This window comes from Narcine bancroftii, chromosome 14, assembly GCF_036971445.1.
Source record: "Narcine bancroftii isolate sNarBan1 chromosome 14, sNarBan1.hap1, whole genome shotgun sequence".
Taxonomy (NCBI): domain Eukaryota; kingdom Metazoa; phylum Chordata; class Chondrichthyes; order Torpediniformes; family Narcinidae; genus Narcine; species Narcine bancroftii.
Genome location: NC_091482.1, coordinates 4,808,099 through 4,832,602, shown reverse-complemented (window position 1 = coordinate 4,832,602; position 24,504 = coordinate 4,808,099). Strand labels below are relative to the sequence as shown.

Here is a 24,504-nt window from a genome sequence, read left to right as displayed (position 1 = left end):
TCTTAAACAAAGCTGGTTTTATTGTCTTAATACATTATGAACTTATTACTATTAACTTAACCCCCTTCTAATTCTAAGTGCATGTATAGGTAATGTTTGTGTTCAGAAAAGTTCTTTTTCACTGTCCAATCATTCACTTTTCACTTCTCCAAGTTGACTGGTATCAGGCAATCTTTCATACTGTGCACAGAATTGAACAGATATTATATTCACCAGACTCTGTTGTTGATGCTCAGGGAGGTCTTTGTTGGTTTCAGAAAGATATTTGTTGTTTATTGGACACACAATCTGCAACTGAAGTCTTTGACTGAAGAAACTTGCCCCCTCTTGGGTTTTTCCAAAAGATATCAAGTTACCACAGAGTTTTTTCTATTCCTCTATTCTAGGAGAAACACAATAACCAGCCACAACCTCTGCAATTGATTCAGAATAGGTTGAACTCAGAACTCAAAACCCGTCTTGAAATGGGGTCTTGCAGCAGGTCTGCAAACTTGCAGGTTTTCTCTTTGTTTGCAAAACCACATGGCCCCTTTGAGGACAACAAACTTCAACCAGACATTTAAAACTGGCACTAGTTTAAAAGCAAAAGAGTTCTCTGTTCTTGAGCCTGGACACTGTTCATTAAATCTACTTGTGAAACTCTCACAAGGTTTGTTTCTGAAATGTGACCTGATCAGTAAACCTCAAAATCTTAACCTTTTAAGATATTTTATTATGATTTTATTAATTTATTCCATAACAACACCTCCTCCAGTTTGGCATTTGCTTTCACTTGTATGCTGGCACATCGCCCCAATCTCTCAAATATTGATTTGACATTGGTCAGTTTTGTGCTACTGTTTCCTTCATCTAAATGTTAGCTGGAAGCAATTGTTAAACTCCAACAGTGATAATACCTTTGGAGTTCAAGCTGTTCATCTCTGGTTTACCATTGCCTACTTCCAGCCATGTAAAATCGTCAACAGATTGTTCCAATACTGTAGTCACTTCCATTGTGCAATTCCAAGCCTGTACTTTCTGAATCTTGTCCTGCAACTCTAGAGAACCGTTATCCCTTTGTCAATCCCATCATTCGGCCTTTTCAAACTTCCATGTAAAATGGGATTAACCGGGCAATTAAATGGGATTATCCGGTTCAATCGGATCCCTGACCAACCTCAGAAGTGGTCAGGGAACCCAGTAAAACTTACCTGGGTATTCTGCACCTACGGTTTGAAAAGGGAAATGGCCAACCCGGTGACTCAGGAGAATGTTAGTGCTTATGTGCGTCACAGGGAAACCCCTGGCTGAAGTGCTGCTGGCGCAGTTGGGGATGGGGGAAGAGTGGTGGGGGGGACACAGTTGGGAGGGAATGGAGGGGGCCGCGATGTGCTCCTGCTCTGGCCTTCTTCCTTACCCATAATCTTTCCACACTGCTGGAACCACTCTGGCGTTGACGCTCACAGTGTCTTTGTGGGAGGGGTCTCCCTTAAATCGCTGGGTTGGCGATTTATCAGCTAGGTCTGGCTGCAATTTTGATTTTTGCAGCCATGACCCAGTAATCTTATCTGGGTCCCAGGAGGGCTACCTGGCTGCAGCAATATGAAAGCACATAGTCTTGCACTTCTCTAACCTGTCCTGATTTCTATCTCGGTATTTTCCATTTCTTGTCCCATTATTGACCACCATACAGTTCACTTAAAAAGTCTTGTTTCAATCAGTTTTAAAGATTTTAATTGCCACCACAAGCTGTTTTCTTGCAGAACTTGATGCAGTTTTAGCAACTGTCGTCAGTGTACCATGTTTCCATTGAAATTGGGTTAACTTGTGAAATGCAAATTTGTTGCTTGATAAATTGAACTTGTCAATTTCATTTTGCATTGTGCAGTGGAAATTGCTTTTATTTTGTGGAATGTATTTTGATTGCTGTTTTGATATGTGGTTTCACAAATTTTTACAAACATGGTAGACTTAGATAGCGATCTGGAAATTTTTATCCAGTGATACCAAACTTAGTGCTGCACGAGATAATTGTTTGGGCAGGAGGATTTTTGAAGAGTTCAAGTCAAATCATCAATTGACTGTTTTCGTAGCATTAAAATTGAAAATATTAAAGTGATCTTTTAGGAGTCCATTCATTGATATGGGTTTTTGTCATGAGGTGGGAGAAACAAACTGCTTCAATGATACAAACCACCCCCAGTCTTCTGTGCCAGGTCCTGAGTTTAAATCCAAACTTTTCTCTATTCCTGTACCACAGATATGAATCCATTTGCATCAATAAGAAAATGCTGCCTTCATAAATTGGAGTCTCCTATTTGGAACGGGTCAGGTTGCTCTCAGAAACGGAAATATTCCAAGTTACACAAATCAGGACCACTAATTTGGCAGTAGTCAAAGTGCTACAGCCTTGTATGATATCAAATTGTTGCAGGAACTAACATTTCAAACTTGTCTCGAGTTGAACAAACTTGGATGACTTTGTGCAAACATTGATTTTTCAAGATTACTCGTTTTGAACTGCCAAGAAAAAACCTTCTCAATTAACTTTTCCATTTGCCCTAGATTTGAATAATAAAGCAGGTTTTCCTGTCATATAAGAAGCTGTTGGTAATTTTTGTGTCTTGCCAAATTGAAACTGGTCTCTAGATCCCTGGAATTACCTTGCTGAACGATGGGACCCTACATCCAGCAAGGCATTTCATGATGCCCTTGGAGGGGCAACAACAGGAGCAAATGTAGCATTAACCACAAATCCCTTTTGGTATAATTATCTCCACAGAGTGTGCAAAAGAATCACGACTAAATCAAAGGGAACATGAACACAAAACAGGCTAGTAACACATGGATGACCATGGTAAACTGGGAAATTAGGCATTTTAAGGTTGCAAGTCTTGCATCTTGCAGGCAAACTGAGTTGGCCATGGCTGGAGCAATGTTCGCATTGAAATCCAGAGTACATGCAAAAGTGGGGAGCTTGAGAACTGAAAATGAACATGTTTTATAAGAAATGAATAAAACATATATAGTTGGAATTTTTTAAAAAATTCTCTTGAAAACCTAACAGGAGAAAATAGCATTGGTTTAAAGGGACAAGAAATGTCATCAGTCAGCATGAGGACCTTTTGACCTTCATTGTGATGTCTTAAAGGAAGATTTATCTGCAAGTCTAGCCTGTTTGTGCATCATTTAATCTTGGATGCCAGTGCCCAAATAAAACTTGCTCTGGCACGACTGATTGCATTTATCAACCCAAGCCATATAAAGACCACTTTCTCTTTGTGATACCCATTTGTTTTGAATGGAACATAGAATACTGCAACACTGTACAGGGCCTTCGGCCCTCAATGTTGTGCCGACCCATATATTTCTTAAAAAATAGTACTGAACCCAATCTACCCTGTAACCCTCTATTTTTCTTTCATCCGTGTGCCTAAGAGTCTTTTTAAATGCCCTTAACGTTTCAGCCTCCACCACCATCCCTGGCAAGGCATTCCAGGCACCCCCAACACGATGCATGTATATAAAAAGAAGTCCCTCCCTTCACTTTGTACGTATGTTCTCTGGTGTTTGCTATTCCTGCCCTGGGAAACAGGTGCTGGCTGTCCACCCTATCTATGCCTCTCATAATTTTGTCGACCTCTATCAAGTCTCCTCTCATCCTTCTATGCTCCAAAGAGAAAAGTCCCAGTTCTACTAACCTTGCCTCATAAGACTTGTTTTCCAATCCAGGGAGATGGAAAACAGATGTTTGCTTTCTGGTCTCTCCAGTTATCACTATCACATGGAGTCTGCAGTTTATTCCCACAAGACCACTTTGGAAATGCAGGAATATAATGTAAATAAGAGTTCAGAGCAGGAATAACCTCTTCTGCCACTTGAGACTCCACCATTTAATACAATCATAGCTGGTCTTAAGTATTTTCCTGGTGCTTGATTCCAATACCCTGAAATCAGTCAACTTGATTGAATACTGAGCCTTGTGGTTGTAACATTTTTGAGCCTGTTCTAACCTTGATATCCTCTGCAAAGCAAGGTGTTGACCTAACCATCAACTGTGCATTTTCATGCTGCCCGACCTGTTTGTGTTCCTCCCAGCAGTTTTTGTTCTGTATTCTAGGATCTATAGTCTCTACTGAATATTAGCATAGTTCATTGTGGACAAAGTTGGTGAAAATATTTTTCCAGCTCAGGGTCAGAGGTTGCATGAGCATTGATAATTAATGTTGGGTGCTCAAAACTTTCCACATTAAAATCCTGTGCTTGGTCTGAAACTTGATACGTTTGCCCTCTTCACAGAACAATGAAACACCTTTGTGCAAGGACCTTAACTGGGCTCAGATCAGATTAGATTTATTGTCTGAGTACATACACAACATCACATACAACCCTGAGATTCTTTTTCCTATGGGCGAGGCAGAATTACTACTGATAAGCGGTTTTTAAAAAAAAAAGATGACTGCAAGTAGAGGCATGGATGTGCTCCCTTCACGATGCCATGAGTGTGCTGGGTCCAGGAAAGGTCTTGAGATAGTGACTCCCAAGAACTTAAGGTTCCATGTTGGTAGATTAGCTTGAGCCTTAAGCTTCCCTCCGTTCACTCCAGATTGATCTGTTGGAAGACCTGAAATGCAGTCCCTGCTGATAATGAGACTTACATTTATTTTATAAATTATTATGCAAGCCATTACTCTTTCTGCCTAATATTAAGCAAATTAATTGTCTGACCTGATAACTGTAATTTGTTCTAGATTTCCCGTTATGTTGGTCAACATGTCTCATTTTGACCTTGAGACTGAACTTGCTGAGAGTGTGATTTGGGTGTGAGAATGTTTTATCTGTGAGTTGATGCAGCATCTCGGTAGCTCGGTTTAAAATTGAAGCAGTTTTCCAACTATTCTTCCCAGAAACTGGTGTACTGACCTATTGAGTAAAGATCATGGGATAGGTTTCTGGATATTGAGCCAAATGACACCAAAGGCAATTTCAGCATATGGCATTTTGATTTAGTTGCTAGTCGACTCAAGATTATTTTATTGTCCTTTCATAAAACAGAAAATGTGATATTTCCTTTAGTCTACTGCAAGCCAGACAAAGATATGCCATCAGCAAAAATTACCCAGCACTCCTTACAGTTAGAAAAGAGAAGCAAAAGAGAGTCCCCTGCCAGGGTCACTGAATGTCCATGGCTTTTCCTCCATGGCTCCTGCAGCCACACAGCCTTCAGCCCGAACCATTAGCAAACCAAACTCCATATGCACCGCTTCCAATACCTGGCACCCTTTCAGTCAGTCTTGAAACCATCTGTAGCTAGGTGTGAGTACTTTGACTGCAATTACCAGCAGCCCATACCTACCGACATTTTACCATACCTTGATGAAACGTCAGTTATGTATTTTTACCGTTGTATAAAGGGCACTGTTTGACCTGCTGAGTTTATCCAGCATTGTGTTTTCTTTAGAATTTAAATGGGTTCAGAATGCCTGAACAGATGGACGTAGAATGAAAGTTAATTTCATTCAATGTGAGGGGAAACCTAGATTTTGATTTTGATTTTAAATTTAGAAAATTTAAATTTGTAGTTGGAAAACATGAGTTTACTCCAAGACTTTAAAATATGAGAAGATTCCATACAACGGGAATGCATTGACGTTGTTTTAAAAAAAAAAAATGGTTTTTACCATTGTCAACGTTGGCCAAATTAGTATGGTTTTTTGAAGAAGCCACCTTTTGTCTCTGCAGGTCTTGTCGGTGTGTGTTGAAGAGGAGAACATCATCCCTTACATTACGAATGTGTTACAGAACCCAGATCTTGCTCTGCGCATGGCTGTGCGCAATAATCTGGCTGGGGCAGAGGAACTCTTTGCCCGGAAATTCAATGCTCTCTTTGCTCAGGGGAATTTTTCTGAGGCAGCAAAAATAGCTGCAAATGCACCAAAGGTAATGGACCATTTGGTTTTAATGGTTGGGATGATGGGAGAGCTAATAGGAGGGAGTAGCAGAACTAGATTTCACTAGTCATAGTTGAGGAATGAGTCGCTGGAACTCTTGTACCATGAGTGTTAAGTTTCACATAATAACAAACATTTGTGCCATCCATATTGCTGTACCACTCTGAAATAATTTTAGGGCATGTTTAGTTTTGATTAAGGGTTCATGGAAGACTTTTAGCCACAATACAGTAAAGCCTTTGGTATTTGGCACCTATGGGGATTGGTAGATACCGGATAAGTGCATTTTCCGGTCGCTTGAGATGGCATGTTTCGTGATTAGCAGAGAAGAGCACCAATTTTAAACTTCTGGATTTTTTTAAAACCTATGATCAGTGATTTTTTTTTTAGTTTGTCACTGGAGGTTGCCGGTTGCTTGAATTCCAGATAATGGGTTTTACTGTATTTTGATTTTTCTCAGGTCTTCATTCATTTTGCTTTTGTCTCTTAAAACAGGGTATTTTGCGCACTCCAGATACAATCCGGCGTTTTCAGAGTGTTACTGCACAGCCAGGACAAACTTCTCCCCTCCTTCAGTACTTCGGGATCCTGCTTGATCAAGGGCAACTGAACAAATTTGAGTCTTTGGAACTTTGCCGGCCAGTTTTGCAGCAGGGGCGCAAGCAATTGCTTGAGAAGTGGTTGAAAGAAGACAAGGTATTGTTGAGTGGCTGGCCTTCAAATTGCAATTGTTATTCCTTGTGCACAGCACATGGCTTGATTTTGATGCTGTTGAAATGTGCATTATCCTTCAGCAGGAATTGAATTATATCCACCAAAATGCAGGTCGCTGATTTATTTACTGAGAAATCATGCTTATCTAATCTATTGGGAATGAATTCAATTTTTTCTCTACCTGAAATTGAAGTCTGCTAAGAAATAAAATAGAATTGCCAATGTTCATTTTTTACATATGAACATTTTTCCTGTTGTACTAGTTACATTGGAAAAATGGTCCCCTTGTAAACTTGAAGCTCATCATTTGCTGTTGATTTGTTACCAACAGTGGTGTACAAATAAGATGGGTTACAAATGTGTCTAACAGGTGGCATGGTTAGTGTAGCAGTCAATGCAACGCCACTACAGCGCCGACAACCTGGGTTCGAATCTGCCGTTGAATGTAATGAGTTGGTATGATCTCCCCATGTTTGCATGAGTTTTCCCCGGGTGCTCCAGTTTCCTCCCACTCTCTAAACCAAGTCAAGTTTATTGTCCTCTGACTGCATCAGTGCAACCGACAAGTTCTCCGGACCTTGGTACAAAACATGCAGACAGAACCCGCATACGGACAAACGATACAAATGCAGTATTCGTATACATAAATGAATGCTATTTCAGAAATATGAGATGTTATTTTGGGCATTTGCTATGTCCTGGGTTGAAGGCTAATTTGGGTCTAATGGGGCAGCATTGGCTACTGCCATGTTGAAATAAAATTCTAAACATTTAAATTAAAACTTATTTAAGATTGTTCAACACCTTTTTATGATGGACTTAGTTTGTCTTCTTTGTGATTAAATGTGGTTTATTGGCTTGCAAAATAATTTCTTTGAAAGTGTCTGAATCTTGCTATGAGTGTTAAGTCTATCTTCCACTTTAATTTTACTGAGTAACATTTTAACAATATCAGTTTTTAAAAGTTTTGCTGCCGAACACTTAAAATACAACTTACTGACTTTTTTTTAACATTCTGTAGCTGGAGTGTTCAGAGGAACTGGGAGACATTGTGAAGTCTGTGGACCCCACTCTGGCACTTAGTGTCTACCTGAGGGCGAATGTTCCCAATAAAGTGATCCAGTGTTTTGCCGAAACGGGTCAATTCCAGAAGATTGTGCTCTATGCCAAGAAGGTAGTTTGCATGAACAAATAATTTAGTGATTTGTTTGCTCTCCAGTGACTGGATAGCCCAGTCCCCATAGTTAATCCACACTTTGTCATGACCTTTAAGTTGAGAAGTTGAAGTCGTGAACTGCAGAAATGTCGGATCTATTTAAAAAGGTTAGATTCAATTTAATGTCATCAACAAAAAGTGTCATACCCCACGAAAATGTTTTCATTAGCTGTAAGGCGGACGGATTCACCATCGGCAGAAATTGCCTGAAGAGCCTCTTTCAGTTAGAGAATGAGAAGCAAAAGAGAATTTTCCCCAGAGTCACCGTGTGCCTTCAGCGCTTCTGCAGCCACACAGTCCAGTCCAAACTATCTGCAACCCGAGCTCCAGATCCAAACCTCGAATACAATTAAGAACTCTTCAACGCTCTCGGCATTCTCTTGTATCCCGATTCTGATACCTGGTATAGGTGCCTTACCTTTTATCCTTTATCCGGCATTGTCGGGACCTGACACCTGCCATTGTTTGGAATCTTCTGGATTTCGGAATCATTTTAAAATGGCGGTCCCTTTAAGCAATGCAATGTTTCGTACAAAACAAGGCCCATGGTGTTAAATAAAGACCATAATATCATTAGCATGTTTTTTTTATTTCAAAGTAGGACTTCAAAATAAAACTGGCTCAGACCCTGTCCCCGCCTCTCTTACCTTTGGAGGAAAGGTGACTCTTCACCCCAAGCCTGGAGTTCACTCGCGGCAGTGGCTAGCTCAATGCAAGAGTAATGGCTGACTTCCTTACCCATAATCTCCCATACAGCTGGTACTGCTCTGGCTCTGGCAGAGTGGCTCCAGCTATGGGGGAATTATGGGTAATGAAGTCAGCCTTTGCTCCCACATTGAACTGTCCTCATCCGCCGCCGCAAGTGAACTCTGGGCTGGGCAGCACTGCACCCCCTGCTGCTGCGTCGGGAGTTAGATTGTAGGGGGCACGAACTGGCGGGTGGGGTTGGAGAGTTAGGAGCAAGATGATTGGGAGCTTTCATTATCAAAAGTGTTCAGAATCCTGGATAAAAGGTTACGCACCTGTACCCCTTCAGCCATTTTCAAGTCAGTCTCCAGCAGTCCGCAGCCTGGTGCGAGTCCCTTGATCACGGTCTCCAGCAGCCCACAGCTTGCGTGGGTTTCTTCTCCTTGAGTCACCAGTAGCCCGTCACCTGTGTGAGTCTTTCAGCTGCATAACCCCTCACTGTTCCATGGACTGTCTCCTCTGCTTCTCCTTCTCAGACGGGTGTTGTTCTCCCTGGTTTCTGGTGTCTTGAGCCAGTCATCCGGTTCCCCAGAGTCTGTAAACCCTCGTGGCTGCTGTCAATCATAAGCGCTGCTATCTTGGGTTTCAGATACATGATAAACTTCAATTTTTGCCTGCTGTAAGACGAGCAAAGAGCATTGCCTGACACCTCTAACAATAAGGGGCAGCAGGTAAGTATAGTGGGTTGACACAGCACTGTTATAACGCCAGCAACTGGTGTTCGAATCTGTTGCTGTCCATCAGGAGTTTGTCCGTTCTTCCCGTGTCTGTGTGGGTTTCCCCTGCTGGCTCTGATTTCTTCCCACCTGTCAAAATGTATGGGGGTTGTGGTGTAATTGGGCGGCACAGGCTTGCGGGCCGAAAGGACCGATAAAAGAAAGAGAAGCAAAAGAGGATCCCTTCAGAAACTGCAGCGAGAATGAAGGTGTGTTGGATATTTTTTTGCTTAAATTTCCATTCTTTATCTTTAGGTTGGATACTCACCAGATTGGATCTTTCTGCTGAGGAATGTGATGAGGGTGGGGCCTGATCAGGGACTTCAATTTGCTCAAATGTTGGTTCAGGATGAAGAGCCTCTTGCTGACATCACCCAGGTGAGAACTTGACTCTCCTTCATTGAATAACCAAGTATTCAAAGAATTGTGCATTGTAACTTGTAGCAGTAAGTGGGTTGGGGCCTGTTACACTGAAACATTTGCAAGTTTGAATTCAAACCATCTGCTGAAAGTACAATTGGGTTTAGATGATTGCCTGTCTTGCTAGGAAATTCCATTGCATTTGAATCATCAAATGGTGTTTAGGGAAGGGAACTCCTTGATTCTGCACAATGTTTATTATACATTTGATTGGCCTAACATAAACTTGTGACAAGTGGCACTCTGATGCTTTTCCCAGAGCAATGAGGTTTGACCACTTGGGCCAGGACTATGTTTGCTTGCTGCCTGTCCATGAAAGAAGGAAATTGGGTTTTCTGTCTTGTACATATTATTCCAAAAATAGATCTCCAGCATGTGGTAATTGTGGAAATTCCATCAAAAGCAGGATGTCCTGAATATATACTGTCTGTAAAGGTGGAATGTTCGTTAACAAGTTCATATTGATTCCTTTATTGGGAACTACATTGGTTTATCTGGTGCTTTTACAGGGTGGTAACATGGTTCTAAACTTCCATAATTCACTTGGTTATAAAAATCAAAATGTCACTTGCCAACTTGTTGGACCCACCCCATGAGGATATTTTAATTTCATTTAATGTTTTGAGTTGGCTTTGGTTAGTTAGAAATAATCCCAAGTGTTCACCTTTTGGTTGATTTAATCTTGTAAAGTGATTGCAAGACTAGGTTTTTTAAAAAAAAGGCCTGCGTTTAAAATAGTTTGGGCAAGGGGAGAAAATTGTGCACTATTTCCTACTGTGCTTTTCTTGCAGATTGTCGATGTATTTATGGAGTACAACTTGATCCAGCAGTGCACGTCCTTCCTGCTCGATGCACTCAAGAACAACCGTCCATCAGAAGGCTCCCTCCAGACTCGACTCCTGGAGATGAACCTCATGCATGCTCCTCAGGTACAGGGTTTTACAACGGAATGGACTTTAGTGTGGTCTGACAAAGTTACACCAGTTGCTTTCTCAGACCTCAAGTTTGTGTTCTCAAGATGAGTGGCAAAGTTTTTTTTGAAGCATTCAACAAAATATATACATTTTTGGAATATTTTATTTTAGTTTTCACAGACTTACAAAATCTAATAAACAAAGCCATCCATGTACATATTCATCATACCCTAAGTCTGCAGTTGTCCCCATTCCTCCTACCCCACCCACCGACCTCAGCGAATACATTCCAAAAACCTATTTCGTTCTCAATCGTCGTGGGGCACACGATCCCAATCAAAACCTGCAATGAAAAGAAATAACGGTGTTCAATAAAATGTTATTGATAGCAGTGCACTGCCTGGAGCTAGTTGTGATTTGACCCTCCGTATTCTCAAAAAAATGGTTGGTGATTTAATTGCTTGATGTCTCCAAACCCCAGGGAGCTGTGTGAAGTGTCCTTTGTGTTGGGATTGGCCAAACTGGACTGTGATGTCAGAGTTTGGGCTCTATCCTGGCTGGTGGACTGTGAAGTATCACTGGAATGAATAATTGTTGCCTGGATCCAAAGGCCTTGTCACCTTCTGTTGGATGTGATGGAGCAGGGTTCTCTTTCCCAGCCTAGAGCTTTGATTAGTAATGAACTTGACAAGGGTTGGTGCAGATGTGATGAGCACTTTTTCTAGATTGTGACTAGCTCTTCACTGGAAGCACCCAGCAGGTCAAGCAGCACCAGGGTTGGGAACAACAGTTGTGTTGGGTTCAAGGACTTGAAAATGGATGCTGCATTGAGGGAGGAATGCAGGGACTGCCCAAAATGGGCTATCGATCGTCATCAAGGTGACTATTGCCGCCATGCTTTTACAGCATCAGTAACTGGGATTCAAACCCGGTGCTGTCTGCAAGGAGTTTGCATGTTCTCCTGTGGCTCTCCATGGGTTTCCTCCGGGTGCTCCAGTTTCCTTCCACTGTTCAACAATGTACCTGGGGTTGTAGGTCAATTGACGGGCACAGGCTTGTGGGCCAAAAGGGTCAGTGTGTTTAAATTGAAATGCTTTTGAACCCGCAGCTGGGGGAGATTGAAATGTGGCGCAAATCAATCCTGCGAATAGCATGGTGAAATCCAATAGTTGTTGGAGCTGCAGCATAACTGTGAAGAGGTTGAACTTTTCCTTTGGCTCAGATACCCAGTGCAGGAGTCAGACCAGCAAACTGGAGTGGGATGGAAAATTGGTGATGAATGACTGGTAGCATTAACTCGTGTTAAAAGCGTGTGGTCTCACTATCTTGGTGAGAATCAGACTATGTTCAAATATTTGCAACCTTCTGTGTCACATGTTCTTCTGAAAATGTTAAATGCAACCCTTTTTTTTTGCTTTGTCCCCCTTAATTCTCATCTCTTGTCTCCCCCTTCAGTTGGAAGGAACAGCTTCAAAGTTCCTCGTAGATGTCTTGAGCACCCTCTGGTGGCTCTTTCAGTTAAATAAATTTTGGATTGTTTGCCAGGTTGCTGCATTGAATTTGGCATTGCTTCAATATCACTTAATGGCCTGCTTAAATTTGGAGAAAATGACTGCAGTGTTCAATATGTCCAGTCTTTTTCTCTCAAGGCCCTGTCGTGTGTTTGCTGTGACTTAATTGCCAATGTCTCGCTAATCTGGTGATGTCACTAGTTGGGTGACATTTTCAGATCTGAACGAACAATTTAAAAGTCTTGACACTTCATCCAGACTGAAGCAAGATTGTGCTGGTACTGACCTGGAGTTATTTTGCCTTGCTTCCAGTGCCCCATCTTATTTGACCATGGCTTGTCATTGGTTTGCAGGTAGCAGATGCTATCCTCGGAAATCAGATGTTCACTCACTATGATCGTGCGCACATTGCTCAGCTTTGTGAGAAAGCTGGTTTGTTGCAAAGAGCGCTGGAACATTATACAGATCTCTATGACATCAAGCGTGCTGTTGTCCACACCCATCTCCTCAATCCAGAGGTCAGTAATAAATTTCCACCATTAGTTTCTGGGGATGCGTGTTGGAATAATGTAATACTTGAAGGCAAAAATTAAATGGCCATGTATGCCGTTGTATGGGACGACCCTCAGAATTTTCATCTAAAAATTAGGTTTTGAGCGCACCTTCCCCCCCCCCCACCAAAATCTGGCACTTACCACTGGATGCTGTTAAGAGCACATCGCAATATTTTAATATCATAATTTAAAGGTTTAAATTTTATTTGGTTATTTTAAACCACTGTCAGCTCCTGTACAGAGCTGACGGCAGTATGTCCGGGTGGATGGACCCCATGGACGAGTGCTAAGGTTTTGCAAGTAATTAATGGGACAAATGCAAGATTGCATTGGAGCAGGCAGGAAGATAGTGGTAGCTTTGAGACTTCACCGTCAAGGTAAGAATTTTGGACTTTGTTTTGAAAATTTTAAGTTTCAAGGATTGTTCTATACAGCGGCATACTGCCAACAAGGCTAAATTTCATGTTGCAAAGATGTTAAATGCACAACTTTGACATTACTATAAACTTCCCACAGTGGCTTGTCAATTACTTCGGCTCTCTGTCCGTTGAGGACTCTGTTGAATGCCTGCGTGCCATGCTGTCAGCTAACATCCGTCAGAATCTGCAGATCTGTGTGCAAGTTGCCTCTAAATACCATGAGCAACTTGGCACACAGCAACTGATCGAACTATTTGAGTCTTTCAAGAGCTTTGAAGGTAGATGCTAAAATTTCTATAGAATTATTGTGGATGGAAATTTGGGCCCCGAGTTGTAGTATTAATTCCAGCTGTCAAAAGTGAGGCTATTGGTTGTCCTAATTGAATAGTGCAGTAGGTCGTTTTGTAATTTCCCTGATGACTAGTTTAACTTACAGTTAGTAAAGAATAAATATCACAGCCTATGCAATCAAAGTTCACCCTAATCCTTCCTTTTTGTATGAAGATTTTTTTTAAATCAGTTGGTGCTCTCACTGATAGCCTGGAATGCCCTTGCTATTTTATACAGTCCCCTTTGTTCCACCAGCACTTTGGCTGACTTGAAGTGCAACTACTTGCTTCTGTGAACCCAGTCTTTGCGTGCTATTGGAGTTGTATGCCGTTATGGTCCTCTACTACCTTGACCTGAGCCCATAATGGATTTTTGGTGTACACTCCCTATCCTGTCTCTTTGGTTGTTCATGCACCACTTTGTACACTTCTATTTGATCCTGTAACATAGAGACTGCAACCCCCACTAATCTTGGGTTTCTTAACTTGATATAAGCATACCATTTTACCCAGACAATTCAACTGATTTGCTTGCCATATTTCTCCATCAGTCTTTGCTGTAACTGGTTTCCAAATCTTCAAATGGTGCATTAATCATTAAAAACAAAAATTTGCATTCTAATTTGTGCCTAGCTTTGTTCCACAATTCAGAGAACAAAAATGTGAGCTTTTTAATGCTTTATACAACTGTAGTTTGGCTGATTTCCATTCTTCGTTGTTCCAGCTGATGTAACAGCCGAGTTGCAGGTAGAACAGCCAAACATGCGTAGAAATGTGGTGAGCAGTTTCTGTACCCAAAAAATAGCCTCTGATATGCTTAGATGATTGAATGAATGATTGGTAATCTGTCTATTTTGATGCACATTTCCAATTTTGCATGTAAGCAAGCTCATGCTTTTATTAAAAAATAACCTAAAACTTTTGATGCAAATGGAGGCTTTTGTCCAGGGGCATTGGGTGAAAGTTGCAGCTCCCTTAACAAGCAATGCAATTTAACAAACTTCTCTTTTAAGGTCTGTTCTACTTTTTGGGATCCATTGTAAACTTCAGTCAAGATCCAGAGGTTCACTTCAAGTACATTCAGGCTGCCTGCAAAACCGGTCAGATCAAGGAGGTGGAGAGAATCTGTCGTGAGAGTAATTGCTATGACCCAGAACGTGTGAAGAACTTCCTCAAGGTAAACTATTTTCATGTGGGTTTTTTTTTTAGCTCTTCCATAAAATTGGCAAATTGTAATGATGCCAGCCAGCTACTTTATGTCCAGCAAATATTTTATTTGGATACTTAAAACTACAAGCAAAACCTCCTGTTGGTTGCCTACTGTTTTCCACTTGAAGCTCCCGTGACATTTGTGCCCGTGGTTTGATTAAAACGTGTAATTTAATTTTGTGCGAATTGGCGTGGGATCTACAAAATAGCTTAATAACAGAATGTCATATATTTATTCCAGGTGCTGACAGAACCCTTGCCAATTTGCACAAAATGCACACGTTTGGCTTGTGGGTTTGCTTTGTAGCCATAGTGGTTTGAAATTTGCAGTTGCTTTTGTCTTTGCATGTTGATTTGCAGTCAAATGTTAAGGCTTCAAGCTTATGAATAAATGTGCTTGACCTCATGAAGACTTCGAGCATTGATGATCCTCAATCTTACAGCATGGAAACAGGCCATTCAGCTGAACTAGTGAATGTTGACTGTTGGTCACTCTTTCATGTTAATCCCAACACTTGGTCCATTGTCCTTGATGTCGAAGTGATTCAAGTGCTCATTGAGACAGTTGTCAGCAGCTCAGCTTCAACCACTCAGGCAGTATGTTTCAGGTACATGTCACTCTGGATAAAGGCCCCCACATCCCTTCTAAATCATATCTGCTTGTCCTCAATCTGTGTTGGGGTAGATTGCAAAAACTTTCCCAATATCCCTTGTAATTTTGTATATGTTAATTAACCTTTATAGCCTCTCCAATCCTACCAAATCCTTTTGTAGATTTGTCACCAGAACAGAACTGGAGTACTGTGTCAGATTTTAACAAACCTTGTTAATTGAACAACATTATAAAGTTGGAACATAACCATCAGCATTTAATGCCCTGAACAATAGAGGCCAATATCCCACATGCCTTACTAGACGTATTGTCTCACTGTAATGCCACCTTCAAGGAACTATGGCATTGTACTCGGTGAACATCCGAGCCTCGATAGTGTTCCCAAGATTTCAGATTCCGATTTGTTATCAGAGTACATACATGACATCATATACAACCCTGAGGTTCCTTTTACCTGTGGGTGCGGCAAAATTACCACTAATCGGTAGTGTAAAAAAATAAACATGTGAACAAGCAAAGAAGTGTAAATAGATAACGAATGTAAACAAACTGGGCAATATGCAGAGAACAAAAAGAAAAGTGCACGAGCATCCTTAAATGAGCCCCTGATTGAGTTTGTTGTTGAGGAGTCTGATGGTGGAGAGGAAGCAGCTGTTCCTGAACCTGGTGGGTGCGAGTTTTGTGGCACCAATACCTCTTTCCTGATGGCAGCAGCGAGAACAGAGCGTGTGCTGGGTGGGGTGGGTTTTTGATGATTGCTGCTGCTCTCTGATGGCAGTGTACCCTGTAGATATAATTAGTGGGGAGGGTTTTCCCTGTAATGTCCTGGGCTGCATTCACTACCTTTTTTGGAGGGTTTTATGCTCAGAGGAATTGGTGTTCCCATACCAGACTGTGATGCAGCCGGTCAGCACACTTTCCACCACACCTCTGTAGAAATTTGCCAGGGTTTCTGGTGTCGTACCAAACCTCCACCAATTCCTGAGGAAGTTGAGGTGCTGCCGTGCTTTCTTCACAATGCCATTGGTGTGTTGGGTCCAGGAAAGATCCTCCAAGATTATGTCTCCCAAGAACTTAAATTTGCTCACCGTCTTCTCTTATCCCCAAATGATCACTAGATTGTATTCCTCGAGCTTTCCTTTCCTGAAGTCAAAAATCAGCCCATTGGTTTTGGTAACATTGAGCGCAAGGTTGTTATTGGTCAATCATTCAGCCAAGTTTTCAATCTCTATCCTGTATGATGACTTTCTTTAACAACCCCCTACTGTGGAATTGCCAGCAAATTTGTTGAGAGTGTTATTGTCATACCAAACCACACAGTTGGAGGTGTACATTACCTGGAATAAACTCGTCTTCTATTTTTCAGCTCATTTCACCAGCACATTGTCAACTCTGCAGCCCAATACTACGTTCCACACTATCAACAACTCCACCAATCTTTGACATCATCGAACTGCTGATCTTGCCTCCCACATCCCAGTCATGCATGCACATTTCAAACTGCTTGGGTCCACCCATTGGACCTTGTAGGGCACCTGGTCACAGGAATCCAATCACGAAACCGGTCCTCCACCTATTATTGTCAGCCTATTTTGGATCTCGTTTTCCACCTTGCCCAGCATCCCATGGACCATAACGTTTGTGAATCAATCTGCCATGTAGGACCTTGTCATTGGGTTTCAGCCCATGTATGTGACATCTACTGCCCTGCCCTCGTTGATGCACTTTGTTACCTCAGTAAATCTGAACTATTTTCAAAATGATCATGAATCTATTAAGATTGGAGATGTCGCAGCTTTGTAGCTGCAGTTTAACTGCTTTTTGTTTCACCCCTCCTGGTTTAATTAGCTACTCAAAACATTATATAGATCCTATTTCCTCCTTTTCCCTATCAAAGTTTTTGACCGTTTCTCACCTTGGCAGCAAAAGCAGCCACTGAAGTTTTATAAAACTTCATGTGGTAATAGAACAAAACTTCAGAAACTTGCTCTTCCAGTACTTTTTGAGAATGTAAATTTGGTCTGCTATCAGTTGACGATGAATTTGGTGACCAGCTCCTGATGGAACGTATTGTCTTTTGTGCTGTTCATTGTATCTGGAATGGGCAGGACATGTACCAGGTAAATTTTACAATGCAGGTGACCTCTTTCCTCTTCTCATTCCCAACCTCCCCCCTTTGTTTCAGCAGATTCAATCCTTTATTCATGCAGGATAGTGCTCTTGGATGTGGAGAGTGACTTAAAACCAGCTAAATATTGAGATTCACGAGCTTGATCTTCCAGAAATCTGCCAATTTACATAATATTTAAAATGTATTCTGCATCACCAGGCATCCTGACTGAGCAGAATAATTTTGTCATGCTGTTTTCTCGCAGACTTTTTGGTAAAACTGATTTAGTTCACACTTGGGTGTACTTCAAAAATAAATCTAAAAAGCTAAGCTGTCTTGATTGTGAGCAGGCTTGATGCGTTTGATACCTTTTTGTCTTTGCAAACTTATCCACACTAGTGAAATTGTCCAGGTTGCATCCTTGCTCACAGCAGCAATGATAAAATGAAAACAATCCATCTCCAGCTGATACTTTCCAATAAAAACTAAAAATTGACTGGGTTTGGCAAATTCATTGACTAATCCAGACAGTTGGATTACTGATTGAGGAACATTCAAATCCATCATCTTGTCTGGGGAATGCATTCTCTTGGAATAAGAATCTAGGATCAATGACAGGGCATCAGAAAAGCAGTTAATATCTGAATTGATTCTGCTATCGCTGGCTTAGCTGATTGACAACCCAGCAGAATGATTGACTGATTAATTGCTGAGCAAGTCACTAAAGGATCATTGGGAATGGGCCATGAATGCTAATCTGAGCAGCAGCCAATTTATCATTGGATATATTTACACTAAAGCCATTTGAATGATTCTTTTTGCCTGATGAGGTATCTTAAACTGGGTAACAAAAAACCCTTGGTCCACATTTTAAAAGAAAACCACCTTTGTCCAACTCAGCTGGCTTGTTTACAAGTACAATGAAGGGGAAAGGCCATGTTAGGATTTCGGTTGCGTCTACCTGTCTTGGGTAAACTTGTACCTCTCATTTTGTTCGTTTTAGATTGGTCACAGTGTTTGAGCTACCGAAAGAAAATAGACACACACACCGAGAGCAGTTCCGTTTATACAAGGCTTTATTACTAAATCTAAAGCTGAATTCACACTATACTTATCAACGCTTGGACTGGTCCCAACTGCCGAAGCGAGGCAACGACTGCACACTTGTAGTAGATTGTCAGGGTGCCGGTAGCAGCTTCTCCACCTCCCCTGACCAGGATGTTGGCTGGACTCCAGAAGTTCTTCTTGCTGAGAGATGTTGCCACCTCTCGGAGGGTTTCAAACTTCAGCAGCGGGACCGTGGCTTATATTACCCAAAAACTGCTTACCCAAGCACCTATTCCCAGCACAGCAAGAAAGATAAGCGAGCAAGCTAGCATGCTAGGCTTCTAACGAATAACATAATTTTCAGTTTATCACTTCGAATACAATGGTTTATTTTGCATCAAGGCTAGGCCTCTGACAGTCTGTGACCAAAACAAGCAGGAAGATTAAATGTTCTTGGTACACAGATGTCCTTTCGTCAGATAACAGCATCTCTGGCCCCTCGGTGGAATTTAGCTTATGTTTGCTGATTCTAAAACACAAGCAGGTTCTCAGCCTTGCAGAACCCAGAGCTGCAAGTTTAAAAAAAACAGGTTAGAATCTTCCATTACAGTCCCACCAGTGGGTATGGAGATGCATGATTGCAATTCATTTGATCAGTTCCGAATGGGCAGATGGTTAACATTTTAAGCAGCAGTGGACATTCACGGGTGGAAGAACCTTGGAATTCTTCAGCCTAGATGAGTGAGAAAGCGAATTGGAATCTGTAGTTGGGATTAGTTGAGGATTTCAATCGGCCATGGAATTTTCTTTGGACATCTTGAGCAATTTGGGGCTAATTTGATTCACGAAGGCTTGTTAATATTGACAGCTGTCTTTTGACAATCTGTATTTTGCCTGTGAGCTTTGAACTGCCAGGTTAATGATAGACTTGGTGCAGGCTGGTAGAACCTCTTTCTTGACAACTACTTCATCGGTTTTATTGTAGATGCAGAATTGTAGCTAATCAAATTCTTTAACTTCATTTGGATGAGTCTTGGTGTTACCATCATATTGCCTTTCTTTTCCACAGAGTCCTGAGGGAGGTATTGGTGAACTCAAAGTTTTACATCTGGCATGTAATATTCATTGAAATCTCAGCATCAAAATGACCATTTTAAATGGCAGAAGTGTCACTGTTAAACACTAAATCTGGCAAAGTTTTCTGTAGGACGGTTCATTCTGATGATAGAAATAGGCCATTGAGGTTTGGGGCACAGGACTTGGAGTTGGTTTACTGCAGATAAAAGCTGAAATACAGAGGGAAAATGCTTCCCAAGGCCTCGGTTAAAATCCCATCCAATTCTGTGACACTGCTTCCCTATCCCAGAGTGCTATTCCTGCAGTAATTGCAAGTTTAAAGATCACTGCATTAGCTTTGGGTTTGTTATCTTAATGCATCTAATATGGTTTGCCAGTAAAAAGGAATTGGACAGTGTGTGAAAAGGGTAAAATATGGACATGCCTTGCTTACATTTATGGCTACAGATTTGGTACAGGGCCACTAACTGTTGCAAGCAGAATCTGTCTTCCTTGCTCAGCCATATCCTTGTGTTAAAGGAACGATGAGAGCAAAGATGCATTTAAGATGAAGTAGGCTAATGGCTTTTTTTAGAACCTATTAATAGTTAGCATCTTTCTTTAAGAGGAACATGTGTACAAACTGCCTGTTTCTGAGTTTGTTTGGAATGCAAGAATTGTGCCCTCTTGTGAACATAGAAGAGTGCAGCCCCGGAACAGGCTCTTCGGCCCATGAAGACTGTGCTGAATGCAAGGCCAAATTAGACCAAATCTCCTCTGTCTGCACATGATCCATATCCCTCCGTTGCCCTATAGCATCAAAGCATTTGGACTCCTTTGAGCCTTCCTCGCCCACCTTAGTTTGATAAGTTGAGTCGCTTTTTGCTAACATCTTGGATTCTGTTTAAATTTCTTTTGACCTTTACTTGAAAGCTTGAGATTAATATATTAATCAATAAGTAGATTGTATAAAAGGCCAAATACAGTGTGAACCCTGTTCTCCATAGGCCTCTCTTTATGTAGATATGTCTAGGTTGCATTTGCTATCTTTTAAAAATTTTATTGTACAACTACAAGATGTAAATGGGAATGTTTAGAATTTAACTAAATATTTCCACAATTGGAGAAAAGCAGCAGTCTTTCTGCAAATCTTTATAAGATTGTATCCTAATGACATGGTTCTGTCGATAGCAAAACAGATGGTTCATGGAGCAGAACTCTGAAGCTACTCACTGTATTTTGTTTCCAGGAGGCCAAATTGACGGACCAACTGCCACTGATTATAGTTTGTGATCGTTTTGACTTTGTGCACGACCTGGTCTTGTATCTGTACCGCAACAACCTGCAGAAGTACATTGAGATCTATGTCCAGAAGGTGAGTGAACTCTTTTTGGGGGTGGGGGTGGCGGGGCGAGATGCTTTTGTAAATCCTTTGTCAAGTGGTTTATAGGGGTGGTTACTGGAAAATGTTATGTCCAAGAGATTTGCAAACTTGGACATAACTCGTGAAATTGTCCAGGTTGGACTTGTATCCTTGCTCACAGCAGCAATCCGTCTCCAGCTGATACTTCCCAATAAAAACTAAAAATTGTCTGGGTTTGGCAAATTTATTGACATGTCATGTCCATGTCCTGCCTGTGTCAGGGGTCTGTCTTAGCTACTTTTTTCACACCTTGGTTGTACCTGGAACGTCTCAGGAACTTAATTATGCTTGTGCAGGTGAACCCAAGTCGTCTGCCTGTTGTAGTTGGAGGGCTGCTTGATGTGGATTGTTCCGAGGATGTCATCAAGAATCTGATACTTGTTGTACGTGGACAATTCTCCACTGATGAGCTGGTTGCTGAAGTAGAGAAAAGAAACAGGTATCAAGCTGTTCTATCCCATAACTAATGACTAGGTTTAATCTTGTCGAGTGGATTGACTCCAAATACTGCAGACACAATTCAGTTTTTTTTACTTTGATTGAACTTTGGAAGGATTTGCTCAGAGCTTTTAATGTTAAATTTATTGGGTCGCTATTACATGCATACTACTTTTGAAGGGCTGAAATCACTAGAATCTAAAATACCATATCAGTAGTAGAAGTCCAAATGATCATCTAAACAAATAAAGAACAAAAACACAATGAATTAAAGTAACAATCCAAAGTCTGCGCTTCAAAACACACGTCATACCACGGGAAAGTTGGGACTGGGGGATGTACGTTGTCTGAAGCGTCGGGAACTCTGATGGCTGGGCGGTCAGGGCTGAGGCATGAGTCCATGGTGGAGGCGTCGAGAGTTCCAATGGGCACCTGGTTGGGGACAAGGTGGGTGTCCACACTGGAGGCATCAGGAGGTCCAGTAGGTGAGGGGACAAGGCAGAAGAACACATTCAAGGCGTTGGGAGCTCCGTCCTGCGTGGAGCTGGGGCCAAGGTGAGAGAATAGGGTCGACTTTTACACGAGATATAGAAAATTCCAAATTTTTTGGCTAAAAATAGGCAGTCTTTTACATGAGGTCTACTTTTACACAAGTCTGTACAGTAATCTGATGTCCGTTTTGGTAAACTTTGTGCAAATTGGCGCGATTGCTAATTGAAACGAAGACCTCTTTGGTTAACCTGTGCTTGGGTTCTGGAGCTTAGTGCCTGAGAAGAAATGAATCTTTCTCCTTCTCCAATTGAATGTTTATGTGGTACATTGCAGAGCAGGGCAAGCCTTTGAGCCCACAAAGTCTGTGCTGAATGTGCCAGATTAATCAGTGTGCTAAATTAGACCAAATGCCATTAAAAGGATGAATTGATTTGGATTTTGGCTTCCAACAAACTAACTGGTGTTGGGCTCTGTTGCTTTATTGAGGTGGAGTAGGGGAATAATAGTGGATTATCACAGTTGTAAATTTGCACCTTTGTTTGCAGGCTGAAGTTGCTGCTACCCTGGCTGGAATCTCGCATTCATGAAGGCTGTGAGGAACCTGCCACTCACAATGCCCTTGCGAAAATCTATATTGACAGCAACAACAACCCCGAGCGTTTCCTCCGGGAGAATCCATACTACGATAGCAGAGTGGTGGGCAAGTACTGCGAGAAGAGGGACCCCCATCTGGCTTGTGTGGCCTATGAGCGAGGCCAATGTGACATGGAGCTCATCAATGTGAGTGATGCTGGAGGTTTTGCAATAGTCCAACGTGAAGCAAATATAAATTTGGCCCATGGCCCTTCATAAAACTACTTCAAATCAGGCTGTCGATGAAGTGGCTAACTAGTCGAGTATTATGTGGATGGATGCACCCAGACTAGTTTAAGTAACTAGGAACTTGCTGCTTGGGTTAAATATTGATCCAGGTAACAATTATCTTGGTACTAAAGGAAAGTTTTCTCTTGAAGTGGCATCGTTGGGCTGTATAGTAAAATCCCTGTTATCTGTGACTCATGCAACCAGCAAAAAAAAAGTGGAAACAAAATGGGCAGAAATACAGAAGTAAAAAATTGGTGTGCCTCGCCATCAGTTCTCCATTCACGCAACAGTTCTCCATTCAAACAACCGGAAAACTCACCCATCTGGCATCTACCAACCCCTGTAGGTCCAGATACCAGGGAATTTACTGTATTGGGAAGCCAACTTGAATTAGTATGTGAAAACACAATGCTGGAGAAACTCAGAAGGTCAAACAGTATCTTCTTCTTTGGCTTGGCTTCGCGGACTAAGATTTATGGATGGGGTAAAAGTCCACGTCAGCTGCAGGCTCGATTGTGGCTGACAAGTCCGATGCGGGACAGGCAGACACGGTTGTAGCGGTCGCAAGGGAAAATTGGTGGGTTGGGGTTGGGTGTTGGGTTTTTCCTCCTTTGTCTTTTGTCAGTGAGGTGGGCTCTGCGGTCTTCTTCAAAGGAGGTTGCTGCCCGCCAAACTGTGAGGCGCCAAGATGCACGGTTTGAGGCGACATCAGCCCACTGGCGGTGGTCAATGGGGCAGGCACCAAGAGATTTCTTTAGGCAGTCCTTGTACCTCTTCTTTGGTGCACCTCTGTCACGGTGGCCAGTGGAGAGCTCGCCATATAACACGATCTTGGGAAGGCGATGGTCCTCCATTCTGGAGACGTGACCCACCCAGCACAGCTGGATCTTCATCAGCGTGGACTCGATGCTGTCGGCCTCTGCCATCTCGAGTACTTCGATGTTAGGGTTGAAGTCGCTCCAATGAATTTTGAGGATGGAGCGGAGACAACGCTGGTGGAAGCGTTCTAGGAGCCGTAGGTGATGCCGGTAGAGGACCCATGATTCGGAGCCGAACAGGAGTGTGGGTATGACAACGGCTCTGTATACGCTAATCTTTGTGAGGTTTTTCAGTTGGTCGTTTTTCCAGACTCTTTTGTGTCATCTTCCAAAGGCTATTTGCCTTGGAGAGTCTGTTGTCTATCTTCTTGTTGATCCTTGCATCTGATGAAATGGTGCAGCCGAGATAGGTAAACTGGTTGACCGTTTTGAGTTTTGTGTGCCCGATGGAGATGTGGGGGGGCTGGTCGTCATGGTGGGGAGCTGGCTGATGGAGGACCTCAGTTTTCTTCAGGCTGACTTCCAGGCCAAACATTTTGGCAGTTTCCGCAAAACAGGACGTCAAGCGCTGAAGAGCTGGCTCTGAATGGGCAACTAAAACGGCATCGTCAGCAAAGAGTAGTTCACGGACAAGTTTCTCTTGTGTCTTGGTGTGAGTTTGCAGGCGCCTCAGATTGAAGAGACTGCCATCCGTGCGGTACCGGATGTATAGCAATGATAAAGATACATAACCAACATTTTGGGCTTGAACCCTTCATGAAGTACACCGTTTGACCTGCTGAGTTTCTCCAACAGTTTTTACTTCAACGGTGTCTGTAGACTTTTGTGTTTTTAGTATGTGCCTTGAGATTCCAGCCTCCTGAAGAATACAGCCACTTGTTTAGTTTAAATTGCTGAATTCATCTTGAATATGGTTTCCAACCTTTGTCTGCACGTAATTTAATTTCGTCTGAGTCGGCAGCTT

The 24,504-nt window shown here is 42.0% G+C and overlaps 1 protein-coding gene across 1 annotated transcript in view; it reads left to right on the top strand.

Moving 5' to 3' along the window:
* Positions 1–24,504, top strand: part of cltca (clathrin, heavy chain a (Hc)) — an 82,703-nt gene that overhangs the window by 36,842 nt on the left and 21,357 nt on the right. The window contains exons 8-18 of the mRNA XM_069910975.1: positions 5,722–5,919; positions 6,426–6,626; positions 7,666–7,818; positions 9,579–9,701; positions 10,535–10,672; positions 12,522–12,686; positions 13,239–13,419; positions 14,484–14,647; positions 20,755–20,880; positions 21,225–21,367; positions 22,404–22,638. Coding sequence (XP_069767076.1) covers positions 5,722–5,919; positions 6,426–6,626; positions 7,666–7,818; positions 9,579–9,701; positions 10,535–10,672; positions 12,522–12,686; positions 13,239–13,419; positions 14,484–14,647; positions 20,755–20,880; positions 21,225–21,367; positions 22,404–22,638 — 1,827 coding nt within the window. The remainder of the gene's footprint in view (positions 1–5,721; positions 5,920–6,425; positions 6,627–7,665; positions 7,819–9,578; positions 9,702–10,534; positions 10,673–12,521; positions 12,687–13,238; positions 13,420–14,483; positions 14,648–20,754; positions 20,881–21,224; positions 21,368–22,403; positions 22,639–24,504) is intronic.